Here is an 11863-nt window from a genome sequence, read left to right as displayed (position 1 = left end):
CACTGTCCTGGCCTGTGTCCTGGGATGGAATTGGGATGGGATGGGATGGAGATGGGATGGGATGGGATGGAGATGGGATGGGATTTGAGATCAGGACGCAGATGGGGATGGAGCCAGGGCTGGGGAGAGGGCTGGGAGCAGGGATGGCCTGGGATGGGGACAAATACAGGAATGGAGATGAGGATTGGGATGGAACTGGGACTGGGATGGGGACAGAGCTGAGAACAGCGCTGTGGATGTGGATGGCATCAGGACGGGATCAGGGAGCTCACAGCCGGACAGACACCTTCCCATGCCGGACGGCCGCAAATGGGACTCAGGGAGGCTCCAGCCCCATGAATTCCATGGGATCAACCTCCTGGAGCCAGTTCCACCACTGGAACTAGGGCTGCTTCACCCACGGGAACCAGAGCTGGACACCCCCCCCCCCATCTCCCTTCCTCCCCATCAATTGTTGATGTTTCCAGCTCTGAGTCACTGGTCACATCCTTCGCAGACTGAGTCACCGTCGCGCTGCTGCTGCTGCAGCTTCATCCCCCTCCTTGTGTTCCTGGAATCACGGGATGGGTTGGGTTGGAAGGGACCTCAAAGTCCATCAAGTTACAACCACGGGCAGGGACACCTCCTACGGGATCAGGGGCTCCAAGCCCCATCCAACCTGGCCTTGAACCCCTCCAGGGATGGGGCAGCCTGATTCAGGGCTTCCCCACCCTCACAGAAAAATATTTCGCCCCAAGATCTCATCTCAATCTCCCCTCTTCCAGCTCAAAACCGTTCCCCTCGTCCTCTCCCTGATCCAGAGCCCCTCCCCAGCTTTCCTGGAGCCCCTTTCAGCACTGGAAGCTGCTCTAAGGTCTCCCCACAGCCTTCTCTTCTGCAGGCTGAACAACCCCAACTCTCCCAGCCTGGCCTCGTACAGGAGTTTCTCCAGCTCTTGGATCATCTCCGTGGCCCCCTCTGGCCTCGCTCCAACAGCTCCAGGTCCTTTCTGTGCTGAGGACTCCAGAACTGGACCCAGGACTCCAGGTGGGTCTCCCAGAGCGGAGCAGAGGGGCAGAATCCCCTCCCTCACCTGCTGCTCCCACCACTCTGGTTGCAGCCCAGGACGCGGGTGGTTTCTGGGCTCAGAGCGCACGTCCCAGTGAGACTCAACTCAGCTCCTCAGCAGCTTCACACTTGGTATCCAGAGGCGAAATTGCACAGGGAGGGGGTGTTAAATACATAAATAAACCGTGAGTTTTATTCTGCAGCAGGGAGAGGGTTTGGGAACTGATTAGGAATCAGCCCCTGAGGAGGGAGCGAAACCGCAGCATCGGGGCCGAGTGGAGGGGTGGGCAAGGGCAGCAGCATCACTTCTGAGAGAGATTTTCTCCTTGGTTCACCAATATTTTCAAGGTCCTGGCTGCCCTTGCACCCTCAACCTCTTAAAAACACACTGACATTTCTGTGCCCCATGTAACAAAATCCAAAGCTGTGATATTAGGATGGAACTGTGGGATTGTTTGGGTGGGAAGGGACCTCAAAGCCCATCCAGTCCCACCTCTGCTATGGGCAGGGACACCTCCCACTGCGTCAGGGGCTCCAAGCCCCATCCAACCTGGTCCTCCCCTGCAGATCCTCCTGCCCTTCAGCCATGGATCCAGCCTGGATCCCCCTGCAGATCCTCCTGCCCTTCAGCCATGGATCCAGCCTGGATCCCTCTGCAGATCCTCCTGCCCTTCAGCCATGGATCCAGCCTGGATCCCTCTGCAGATCCTCCTACCCTCCAGCCATGGATCCAGCCTGGATCCCTCTGCAGATCCTCCTGCCCTCCAGCCATGGATCCAGCCTGGATCCCCCTGCAGATCCTCCTGCCCTCCAGCCATGGATCCAGCCTGGATCCCCCTGCAGATCCTCCTGCCCTCCAGCCACGGATCCAGCCTGGATCCCTCTGCAGATCCTCCTGCCCTCCAGCCACGGATCCAGCCTGGATCCCTCTGCAGATCCTCCTGCCCTTCATCCATGGATCCAGCCCCGAGGGAGCAGAGGAGCCAAGGTTCTCACCTTCCTGGGATGAAGGCGATGGACTGGAACCCCTGCCAGTCCCCATCTCTTCTAAAACAATGCCTGACGCTCCCGAGTGCGACGGGAAACGCTCCCTAAGGATGTGGCGTGGGAACTCTGCCCCACAGCCTGACCCCATTGTTTTTCTGCAGGAGAAGGCAGCTCCGCAGCGCACGGACCATCAATCCTTCAGCACCGCCAGGAGATCTGCGGATGGGCAGGCGCCCAGGCTCCGAGTGACCTTGCTTCAGGGAATTAAGCCAGAGAAGTGAGTGTGAATCCAAGCACTTTCCGCGCACAGCAGCTCTGCGGAGCCGCGGCTCCAGTCCTGTTTAATTATGGGAAAGCAAGATCTAAAGGAAAAACCTGCTCCTTGGTGGTGGACACGCACATCGGCCAGGCCTCCAGTCTGCTGAAGACTGTTTGGACTCAACTTGTGCTGCTTTTCACAGCTCTCATACCTAAAATATAAGGAAAGCAGGAAAAAAAACCTCCTCTTGGAGGTGTAGGAGCCAGCGTTTCCCTCCTGGCTTCGTGGAGGCATCACCGCGCTCGCCCTGCCGGCCTCCAGGTCCCAGGGTTTGAGAAGAAGAGCGAGTTCCCACACCCACGAGAACAGCAACCCCCCTCCTCTGCTCCCAGGTCCACTTCCCCATCCCAGTTCTCTCGTTTCATTTTGAATTCCGCACGTTTTATTGCTGCTAGATTGATTTGGAATGTTAAAAAGAAACCACATGGCTTTTCTAGCTCACCACACGGGAGGAAACGCAGAGGCAGGGAGCTGGGTTTGCTCGTTAGGGTAAATAGGAGCTAATAAAGAAGATTCAGACTGTAATTATACCTCAGCGGCATCGCAAAGTGCTATCAGGAATCATTCACTAGATGAGAGATTTGGTCAAAACGGGTTATTTAATGGGACTCCAAATATACAGAGAAGAGCGAAGGGTTTCTAGAACCCCCCAGCTTCACCTTTCAGGGATGCGCGCAGACGCCTGGCATCGTTAGGTGTTCGTTAGGGGACTCACACTGACAAATCAGCTCAGAGCGGAGCTTTCCGGGGCCGCAGGGACCTTTTTCCTCGCTCTCCTCCAGGTGACAATCGCAGATCCGAGCTGGGGGTGTGAAGGTGCATTCAGGGCACGTCCTGGTCCATCGGAGCAGGCGTTAACTCCAGCGATCGCTGCTCCTCAAGGTTCCTGGCACGGATGGGGAAGAGGGAAAGGCCAGTTCTGCTCCGAAGCTGCACAGTCCGTTTGGGAAAGCTCCAGATGGGTGATTTTCTCCCCGATTCACCGCCTGCTGCTTGACCTCGGAGCGACGTGGGAGCTCTCGGTGCTCCGGCCACGGAACCCTGACGCTGTGACTTCCTCGAGGAAGCTGCCAAGCAAAACTTAGGTTAGCGGAGACACAAGATGATTTCTCACTCACACGGAGAGAAAGGAACCCCAGGGCCTGGCCTCGAGTCTTCGAACAAAGCCAGCGAGCGCTCCGTGCCCTCAGCGCTCTCTAAAGAGGTTTTTCTCCTGTGCTGTCACCGGGATTTCAGCACAGAGACGCTCTCGTGGTGATGGTGGCAAAGAGGAGAAGACCTCCCCGCAAGAGGTTAGAAAAATGGAATCACGGAGTCATTGAGGTTGGAAAAGCCCTTTGAGCTCATCCAGCCTGTCAGTCCAACCCACCGTGGGAGCGAACTCTGTCCCCAAGTGCCACAGCCACATGGTTTGTGAACCTCTCCAGGGATGGGGACGACCTCAAAGGCCTGGGCAGCCTCTGCCAGGGCTTCACCATCCTGTCAGTGAAAGAATCTTTCCCAAGATCCAATTTAAACCTTCCAGGCACAACTTGAGGCTGGTTCTTCTCATCCCATCACTTGTTCCTTGGGAAAAGAGCCCGACCCCTGCCTGGTTCCAACCTCCTTTCCAGGAGCTGCACAGAGTGACGAGGTCTCCCCTCAGCCTCCTCTTCTCCAGACTAAACAGCCCCAGGTCCCTCACTGCTCCCACAAACCCTGTTCTCCAGCCCCTTCCCAGCTCTGTTCCCTTCTCTGGACGCGCTCCAGCCCCTCAAAGTCTTCCTTGGAGTGAGGGGCCCAGAACGGAACCCAGGATTCAAGGCTGTGATCCAACCCAATCCCCTCGGAGAGCAGGGATCCCAGTCCCTATGAGGATGCTCCTTCCCATCCTCGGGCTCAGCCCAAAGCCAGTTTCTCCCTCCCTGAGCGGGAGAAGTGTCGGGGCCTGACGGTCCATGTAGGAGCACAGGACAGAGATCATAGAATCATGGAATCACCAGGTTGGAAGAGACCCACCGGATCATCGAGTCCAACCATTCCCATCAATCACTAACCCATGTCCCTCAGCACCTCGTCCACCCGTCCCTTAAACCCCTCCAGGGAAGGGGACTCAACCCCCTCCCTGGGCAGCCTTGGACACTGCACAATGACCCTTTCCGTGAAAATTTTTTTCCTAATGTCCAGCCTGAACCTGAGATGTTTGGATCACGACGGTCTCCAGGGTAAAAGAAGCATCCTGAGAGCTGGCACTGGAGAGAAACGCTTCCCCACGCAGCCGAGGAGGACGAACCAACATTCCTGCCTCCCCAGGGAAATGGGAATCACCTCAGAGCGGGACAGCTGCGGTTAGGAGACAGCAATCCGCGATGAAAAGAGCAGCTGGCAGCCTTGGAGAACGCTCCCCAATTTCCCAGCAACAGATCCTCCCACCTGCCAGGGTGAATTCAGTCAGGGAGCACGCGCTGAAGCTTTGGAATTGCATTTTCCTGCCCTAGGCACCAAAACCTGGACCTGCCAGCATGGATTGCCAGGTCACAGCTCTGCACAGACCTCAGCCACCCATCCCCAAAGGCTCTGTCCCACCCGAGAGGTCTCCGCTTGCTCCCCGTTCCTTCTAAAAAGCCGTGGTAGCTCCTCGGGCACCCAGAGCCGGAGCAGCCCCGCTCGCTCCCACTAACAAAGCCAGGAAGGCCGGCGTTGGGGGTTGTTTTTCTGCTCGCTCCCAGCCTTCCTGTGCAGCTGATAAGGCAGGAAGAGGCAGGGTGGAAACCTTCTGCCGAGGCATCCTTGACATTTCACAGCCAGGGCTGGCTGGAACGCAGCCCCTCGAGCAGACGGGGGCACGGCTTGTGTCTCGCTTCCCAGCCTCATCCCGGGGCTCCCGACCACGCTGAGACCTCGCTCCTAGCGCCAACCTGCTCAGAGCCCACTGGGATCTAAATGAGCTGTGGGGAAACATCAGGGCACGGAGAATTCATTCAGCTGCATCCCAGTCCTGCACCAGGGTCAGAGCAATCCCAGCACAAACCCAGGCTGGGTGGGGGATGGATTGGGAGCAGCCCTGAGGAGAAGGGTTTGGGGTGCTGGGAGAGGAGAAGCTCCACAGGAGCCGGCAACGTGTGCTTGGAGCCCAGAAACCACCCGTGTCCTGGGCTGCATCCAAAGCTGTGGGGCCAGCAGGGCCAGAGAGGGGATTCTGTCCCTCTGCTCCGCTCCGAGACCCCACCTGGAGCCCGGTGTCCAGTTCTGGAGTCCTCAGCACGGGAAGGACCTGGAGCTGTTTGAGCGAGGCCAGGAGAGGCCACAGAGATGATGCGAGAGCTGAAGAACCTCCTGGACAAGACAGGCTGGGAGAGTTGGGGTTGTTCAGCCTGGAGAAGAGAAGGCTGTGGGGAGACCTTAGAGCAGCTTCCAGTGCTGAAAGGGGCTCCAGGAAAGCTGGGGAGGGGCTCTGGATCAGGGATGGGATGACGGAGAATGGTTTTGAGCTGCAAGAGGGGAGACTGAGATGAGATCTTGGGGAGAAATGTTTTGCTGGGAGGGTGGGGAGGCCCTGGCCCAGGTTGCTCCATCCCTGGAGGGGTTCAAGGCCAGGTTGGATGGGGCTTGGAGCCCCTGATCCAGTGGGAGGTGTCCCTGCCCATGGCAGGGGTGGGACTGGATGGGCTTTGAGGTCCCTTCCAACCCAAATCATTCTGTGTTTGCATTAATGTGGTGTGAGAAGGTGGTTTGAGTTCTTGTTCCCATCCCAGCTCTGCTGTGACCTCTCAGGTGACACTGGGAACCGTTCCTCTCTGTCTACATGCAGCAGAGTTCTCCGAGTGTCTCTTTCTTCTGCTTTATAAGTACAAGATTTGCAGCTACAGCTTTGAATGGCTGGACTCGATGATCTGATGGGTCTTTTCCAAGCTGGTGATTCTATGATTCTATGATTTGATTTGTGCTGCACTGGGTGCCATCACCTGGTTCGGGCATCAACCACGATGCTTGATGCAGCCTTTAAATTATTTGCAGAAAAACTGGGATTTCATACCAAAATTTGCATTTCAAAGAATGAGGGGATGGGGGGGTAAAAATGCAAAAGAAAACAAAATCAAAGCTGTTGCTGTTTCAGGGCTGACTGATGAGGCTCTAAGGTCTCCCCACAGCCTTCTCTTCTCCATGGTTAACAACCTCAACTCTCCCAGCTTGTTCTCCTACATGATGTTCTCCAGCTCTCGCATCATCTCCGTGGCCTCCTCTGGCCTCACTCCAACAGCTCCAGGTCCTTCCTGGGCTGAGGACTCCAGAACTGGATGCTGGGCTCCAGTTGAGGAGCAGAGGTGCTCCAGCTTTCCCATCATCTCCGTGGCCTCACCTAGACCCATCCCAACAGTTCGATATTGTTCTTATCTTGGGGGCTCCAGAACTGGACACAGAATTCCAGGTGGGGTCTCCTTAGAGTGGAGCAGATGGGAAGAATCCCCTCCCTTGCCCTGCTAGCCATGATTCTTTTGACGCAGCCCAAGATGTGGTTGGTTTCTGGGCATCTCCTGGTCTTTTAGTCACCTCCACAGGTGGTGACTCAACCTCTTCCCTGAGCAGCCTGCTCCCATGGTTTAAATCGGTTCCTACTGTGTCCACTTTGAGACCCTCTTTGAAAACACAGAAAGTTGGGATTTTTCACCCCCCAAAAGAGCACCCGCTTCCTCTAACGACACAACCAGCCCCCAAGCCTCGTTTGGCTCCTGCTTTCTAAACAAACCAGGATGGATTTCCCTTAAGCCGCTCCGAGGAACACAGATGTTGGTCACAAATTAAGTTGGGCTGCTATGAACAATGAAAGCGTGGGATTAGTGCGCTTACAGGGGCCGCTCGGCGCATTAATGCAACAATCGCCTTGTTTATTGTGATCTATCAGCCCTAATCCCGCAGGAATACGCGATGGTTCATTAAGGGAAGGCTGGTGGATTAGTGGAGGGGTTAAACACCATCAAATCTGGGTTCCTTCCCATCACACACCTCCAAGTGTTGGCTGGAAGACCCGAGATCCCACGCGCTCTGCTGGAGCTGGGGCTCCCTGGGGAATCCTTACATATTTCTATACATTAGGAATGGAAAATAGGGGCAAACATCTAATGATAGTGACTCGGACATTAGGAAAAACTTCACAGAAAGGTTCTCAAGCACTGGAACGGCCGCCCAGGGAGGTGGTTGAGTCCTTGTTCCCAGAGGGTTTTAAAAGATGGGGAGATGAAGAGTTTGGGGATGTGATTTTGTAGTGGACAGGGGCGATGGTTGGAGTTGATGATCTCAAAGGCCTTTCCCATCCTAGGAATTGTATGAAAATACAGGAGGAGGCATGGATCTAAGGGATTCCCTGTAAAGAATCAACAGGCTGCACTGGTGGAGTTGGTTCCCCTGGTCAGAACAAACCCAGAGGTTTAACAAGGTGTGAGAGAAATAGTGTTTCTTCATAAAATAAAGGAATGGGCTGGGTTGGAAGGGACAAAGTCCATCCAATTCTACCCCTTGGAACATCTCCCACCACATCAGGGGCTCCAAGCCCCATCCAACCTCGAAGCCCTCCAGGGATGGGGCAGCCACCACTGCTGGTTATGAACGGAGGTTTTTGCATCCTTCGAGATGACAATTTACTTAACTTTTCTCTTTTTATCAGTCAAAAGCAGCTCGTGTGTCCACTGATCCCCTTTTCCTACTGTTTTCAGGCTTTGCTGAAACAGGATTTAGTTCAAAGGCCACTTGGTGAAGCAGAAGGTTGGGGAAGCCGGGTAATTTGGGCAGGAATTGGTTGATATGTGGGCTAATACAGACTTGCCTTCGTAACCCAGTTCGTAAAAGCAATTTACTACTGGGCTGGCAGCAGCTCAGGAGCTTTCCAACCATCTGACATTAAATAGGGGCCAAATTCCAACGCGGGCACTGTGGATTTGGAGGCTTTGGGCATTTTTTCCACGCAAGGGATGCTTGGAGCCACTGGATTTCCATGTGAGGGAATTCTCACTGCTTCTGTGCCGGCAGCTTTGAAACCTGAAGATCCCTTAGAGGCAGGGAAAGGAAGAGGAAAAGCACAGGGGTTTTTATAACTACCACACTGGATGATGGTGCAGCGGCCGTGCCTGGGGATGAGCTGAAAACCAAGCTGTGTTCTACCCTGCTCGCTGCACTCAAGCCCACGTGCAGCACCAGGAGGTTCTCCAGCTCTCACATCATCTCCGTGGCCTCCTCTGGCCTCGCTCCAACAGCTCCAGGTCCTGCCAGCTTTGCTGGCTCCTGTGGAGCTTCTCCTCCCCCATCACCTCAAGCCCTTCTCCTCAGGGCTGCTCCCATCCTCTGCCCAGCCTGGATTTGTGCTGGGATCGCCCCGATTCCAGTGCAGGACTGAGATCCAACCGAAGGAATGCTCAGTGCCCAGAGGTTTCCCCTCAGTTCATCCTCCTGGCCTCCTCTGGACCCATTCCAATCCTTGAGGACTCCAGAACTGGACACAGAATACCAGGTGAGGTCCCAAAAGAGCAGAGGGGCACAATCTCCTCCCTCACCTGCTGGTCCCACGGCTTTGGATGCAGCCCAGGATACAGCTGGATATTCATCTTAGAGCGTGTGGTGAATTATAAGCAGGAAAAACTCTACATATCTACTCCCTGTCCTTGAATTCAGGAAAAGACCCTCAGCTTGGCAATAAGTCCCTCAGTTACCACAAGCAGAGCTGGGCTCGGGCCATTTACACACAGCTCTGTGTTTTACTGCACAATAAAGGTCCCTCAGGCGTCGCAAATCCACGTTCCCATCAGTGGTTCCATCCACACAGCATCTGCAGTAAAGAATCCAGTCGTTACCTTTTGGTGTTGTGGATGGTGGTGCCACCCAGGACAATCCGGACGCCGGGGTTAGCGCGGTTCAGGTTGTAGACGGCCAGTGCCTCTTCGTATGTCGCCCCTCCAATGATGAAGACGATGATGTCTTGGGGCCTGCAATAAAGATCACAGAAACAACGAATATCCTGAGTTGGAAGGGATCCTCAAGGATTATAGAGTCCAGCTCCCGTCCTTACACAGGACAACCCCAGCATTCATCCCCCATTGGCCCAATGTTTTGGGAATATTGGCAGGCCTGGGGCTGTGTCTCCTTCTCTGGAAGTTGTTCCAGTGCTCCATCATCCTCTGGGGGAAGAACCTTCTCCTGATGTCCAACCTAACCCTCCCCTGGCCCACCTGCCATTCCCTTGGGTCCAGAGAGAAGAGCTCAGTACCTGCTCCCTCTCCTCCCCATGCGAGGAAGCTGGAGATCGCAGTGAGGTCTCCTCTCGGTCTCTTCTTCTCCAGGCTGAATAGACCAAGTGATTTCAGCCTCGTACAACTTCCCCTCTAAGCCCTTCATGAGCTCTATGTCCTCCTCTGGACGCTCTCCAGCAGCTTTAGACCCTTTTTATTCTCCGGTGCTCAAGGTGGGACCATGTTGGTGCGGAGCAGAGCGAGACAACCTCCTCCCTTACCCAGCTGGCGATGCCGTGCTGGTTGCCCCCTGAGACACAGTTGCCCTCTTGGCTACCAGGCGTGGCTGGCTCGTGGTCAACTTGCCATCGACCGGACCCATCAGGTTCCTCTCCAGCCTCGTGCTCCCCAGTCTGTGCCAAGATCTGGGGTCGCTGTGTCCAAGGTGCAAAAACCCAACACGTGCCCCCGCTAAACTCCACGCGGTTGGCGATTCCCACCTCTCCAGTTTGTCCCGATCCTTCTTCAGGGCCCCTTTCCCTCAAAATACAAACGTTGAGATGGGATCAGCCCAAACGCAAGGCTAAATCCTGCACCACGAGGCCACGATCCTGGCAGTTTCCCTCCTCGGACCATCTCTCATGGCTGCTGCGCCGGGCTCAAGACTGACACCAACCTCCAAGCCCATTAAATCACGTTTAAAACCTCATCACTCCTCAACGTTTACACAAGGCGCTGACGGGCCTTACAGCATCCTCGGCAACACCCACGCTCCCCGCGGAGCTCCCCGTGACACATCCGCCCATGTTTAATGCATGATCAAGACGCCGCTGCGGCTGTTCAACCGGGATCGATGCAGGAGTCAAACGAGGACAACGGCGGCGCCTCAGCCCGCTCGGGCTCGGTTTGTAGGGCACGGATCAGGTGCAGTTTTGCTGGTGGATGACAGAACCACCAGGATTCATGCCTACGATTACCTCGGAGGCAGCATTCCTCAGCCATCCTGGAGATGCAGGATGCTAGAGAAGCAGCGGGAGGGGAACGAGTGGGAAGGAGGAAAGTGCCTTCATCCCACAAACTCCAGCACCTTCTGTTTCCAAGGGACGGCTGCACCTTCATGGAATGGGTTGGGTTGGATCCCTCTGGATCAAAGGCTCCAAGCCTCATCCAACCTGGCCTTGGACACCTCCAGGGATGGAGCAGCTACCACTGCCCTGGGCAACCTGGGCCAGGGCCTCCCCACCCTCACAGCAAAACATTTCTGCCTCACGAAAACGTGGCACTTGCTGTTAAAAAAGCCAATAAGACACTGTGTGTGAAGGGAATGAGGATCGTTCCTATGCTGGAAGCAAAATGTCTCCCACAAAACCCTGGGGCATTGGACAGGAACAGGAGAAGACTCAGAGAATCGCTGGGATGGAATCATCTGGAGTCACCCAAAGGAAGCAAAGTAGCAGTGGGCTCTTCTCAAAGGAGATGAATGCCGGAAGGGATCACAGACTCACAGAATCACTAGGTTGGAATAGATCCACCAGATCGAGTCCAACCATTCCCATCAATCACTAACCCATGTCCCTCAGCACCTCGTCCACCTGTCCTTTAAACCCCTCCAGGGAAGGGGACTCAACCCCCTCCCTGGGCAGCCTTGGACACTGCCCAGTGACCCTTTCTGGGAAACATTTCATCCTGATGTCCAGCCTGACCCTCCCCTGGTGGAGCTTGAGGCCATTCCCTCTCGTCCTGTCCCCTGGCCCTTGGGAGAAGAGCCCAGCTCCCTCCTCTCCACAACCTCCTCTCAGGGAGTTGCAGAGAGCAATGAGGTCTCCCCTCAGCCTCCTCTTCTCCAGGCTAAACCCCCCCAGCTCTCTCAGCCGCTCCTCTTCTTCTCCAGCCCCCTCCCCAGCTTCGTTGCTCTTCTCTAGCTAGTGAAGCTAGTGAAGGAGCTGGAGAACAGGGGGTACAAGCGGCTGCAGAGGGACCTGGGCATGTCTAGCCTGAAGAAGAGGAGGCTGAGGGGAGACCTCACTGTCTACAACTGCCTAAAAAGAGGTTGTAACGAGGTGGGTGCTGGTCTCTTCTCTGAAGGAAGAAGCGATGGGATGAAAGGAAACTGCCCCAAGTTGTGGCAGGGCAGTGTTAGACTGGATATCCGGAAAAATTTCTTCACGGCAAGGGTTCTCAGGCACTGGCAGAGTCTCCATCCCTAGAAGGCTTTAAAAATTGGGTGGACGAGGTGCTCAGGGATGGCTCAGCAGTGGACAGGCGGGACTATCTCAAAGGTCATTTCCAACCAAGCGATTCAATGATTCTATGA

At 55.3% G+C, this 11863-nt stretch overlaps 1 protein-coding gene and 1 long non-coding RNA gene across 4 annotated transcripts in view; one reads left to right on the top strand and one right to left on the bottom strand.

Moving 5' to 3' along the window:
• VPS45 (vacuolar protein sorting 45 homolog) overlaps positions 1–11863 on the bottom strand; it is a 36336-nt gene that overhangs the window by 8001 nt on the left and 16472 nt on the right. The window contains exons 14-15 of one of the 3 annotated variants that reach the window (XM_069878655.1): positions 9175–9306; positions 3330–3420 (exon numbers count right to left, since the gene is read on the bottom strand). In XM_069878655.1, the coding sequence (XP_069734756.1) occupies positions 3333–3420; positions 9175–9306 (220 nt within the window). In that variant the 3' untranslated portion in view covers positions 3330–3332. Of the gene's footprint in view, positions 1–2933; positions 3421–8195; positions 8376–9174; positions 9307–11863 lie in introns of those variants that run through there. The other 2 variants (XM_069878654.1, XM_069878656.1) reach the window with 2 other exon arrangements.
• LOC138732216 (uncharacterized) lies at positions 24–10258 on the top strand. The gene is made up of 2 exons (XR_011339262.1): positions 24–1026; positions 2196–10258. It is a non-coding gene; the product is annotated as an uncharacterized lncRNA (long non-coding RNA).

The sequence above is a fragment of the Phaenicophaeus curvirostris genome, chromosome 29 (assembly GCF_032191515.1).
Source record: "Phaenicophaeus curvirostris isolate KB17595 chromosome 29, BPBGC_Pcur_1.0, whole genome shotgun sequence".
Lineage (NCBI taxonomy): Eukaryota > Metazoa > Chordata > Aves > Cuculiformes > Cuculidae > Phaenicophaeus > Phaenicophaeus curvirostris.
This window is presented reverse-complemented; position numbering and strand designations above follow the sequence as displayed.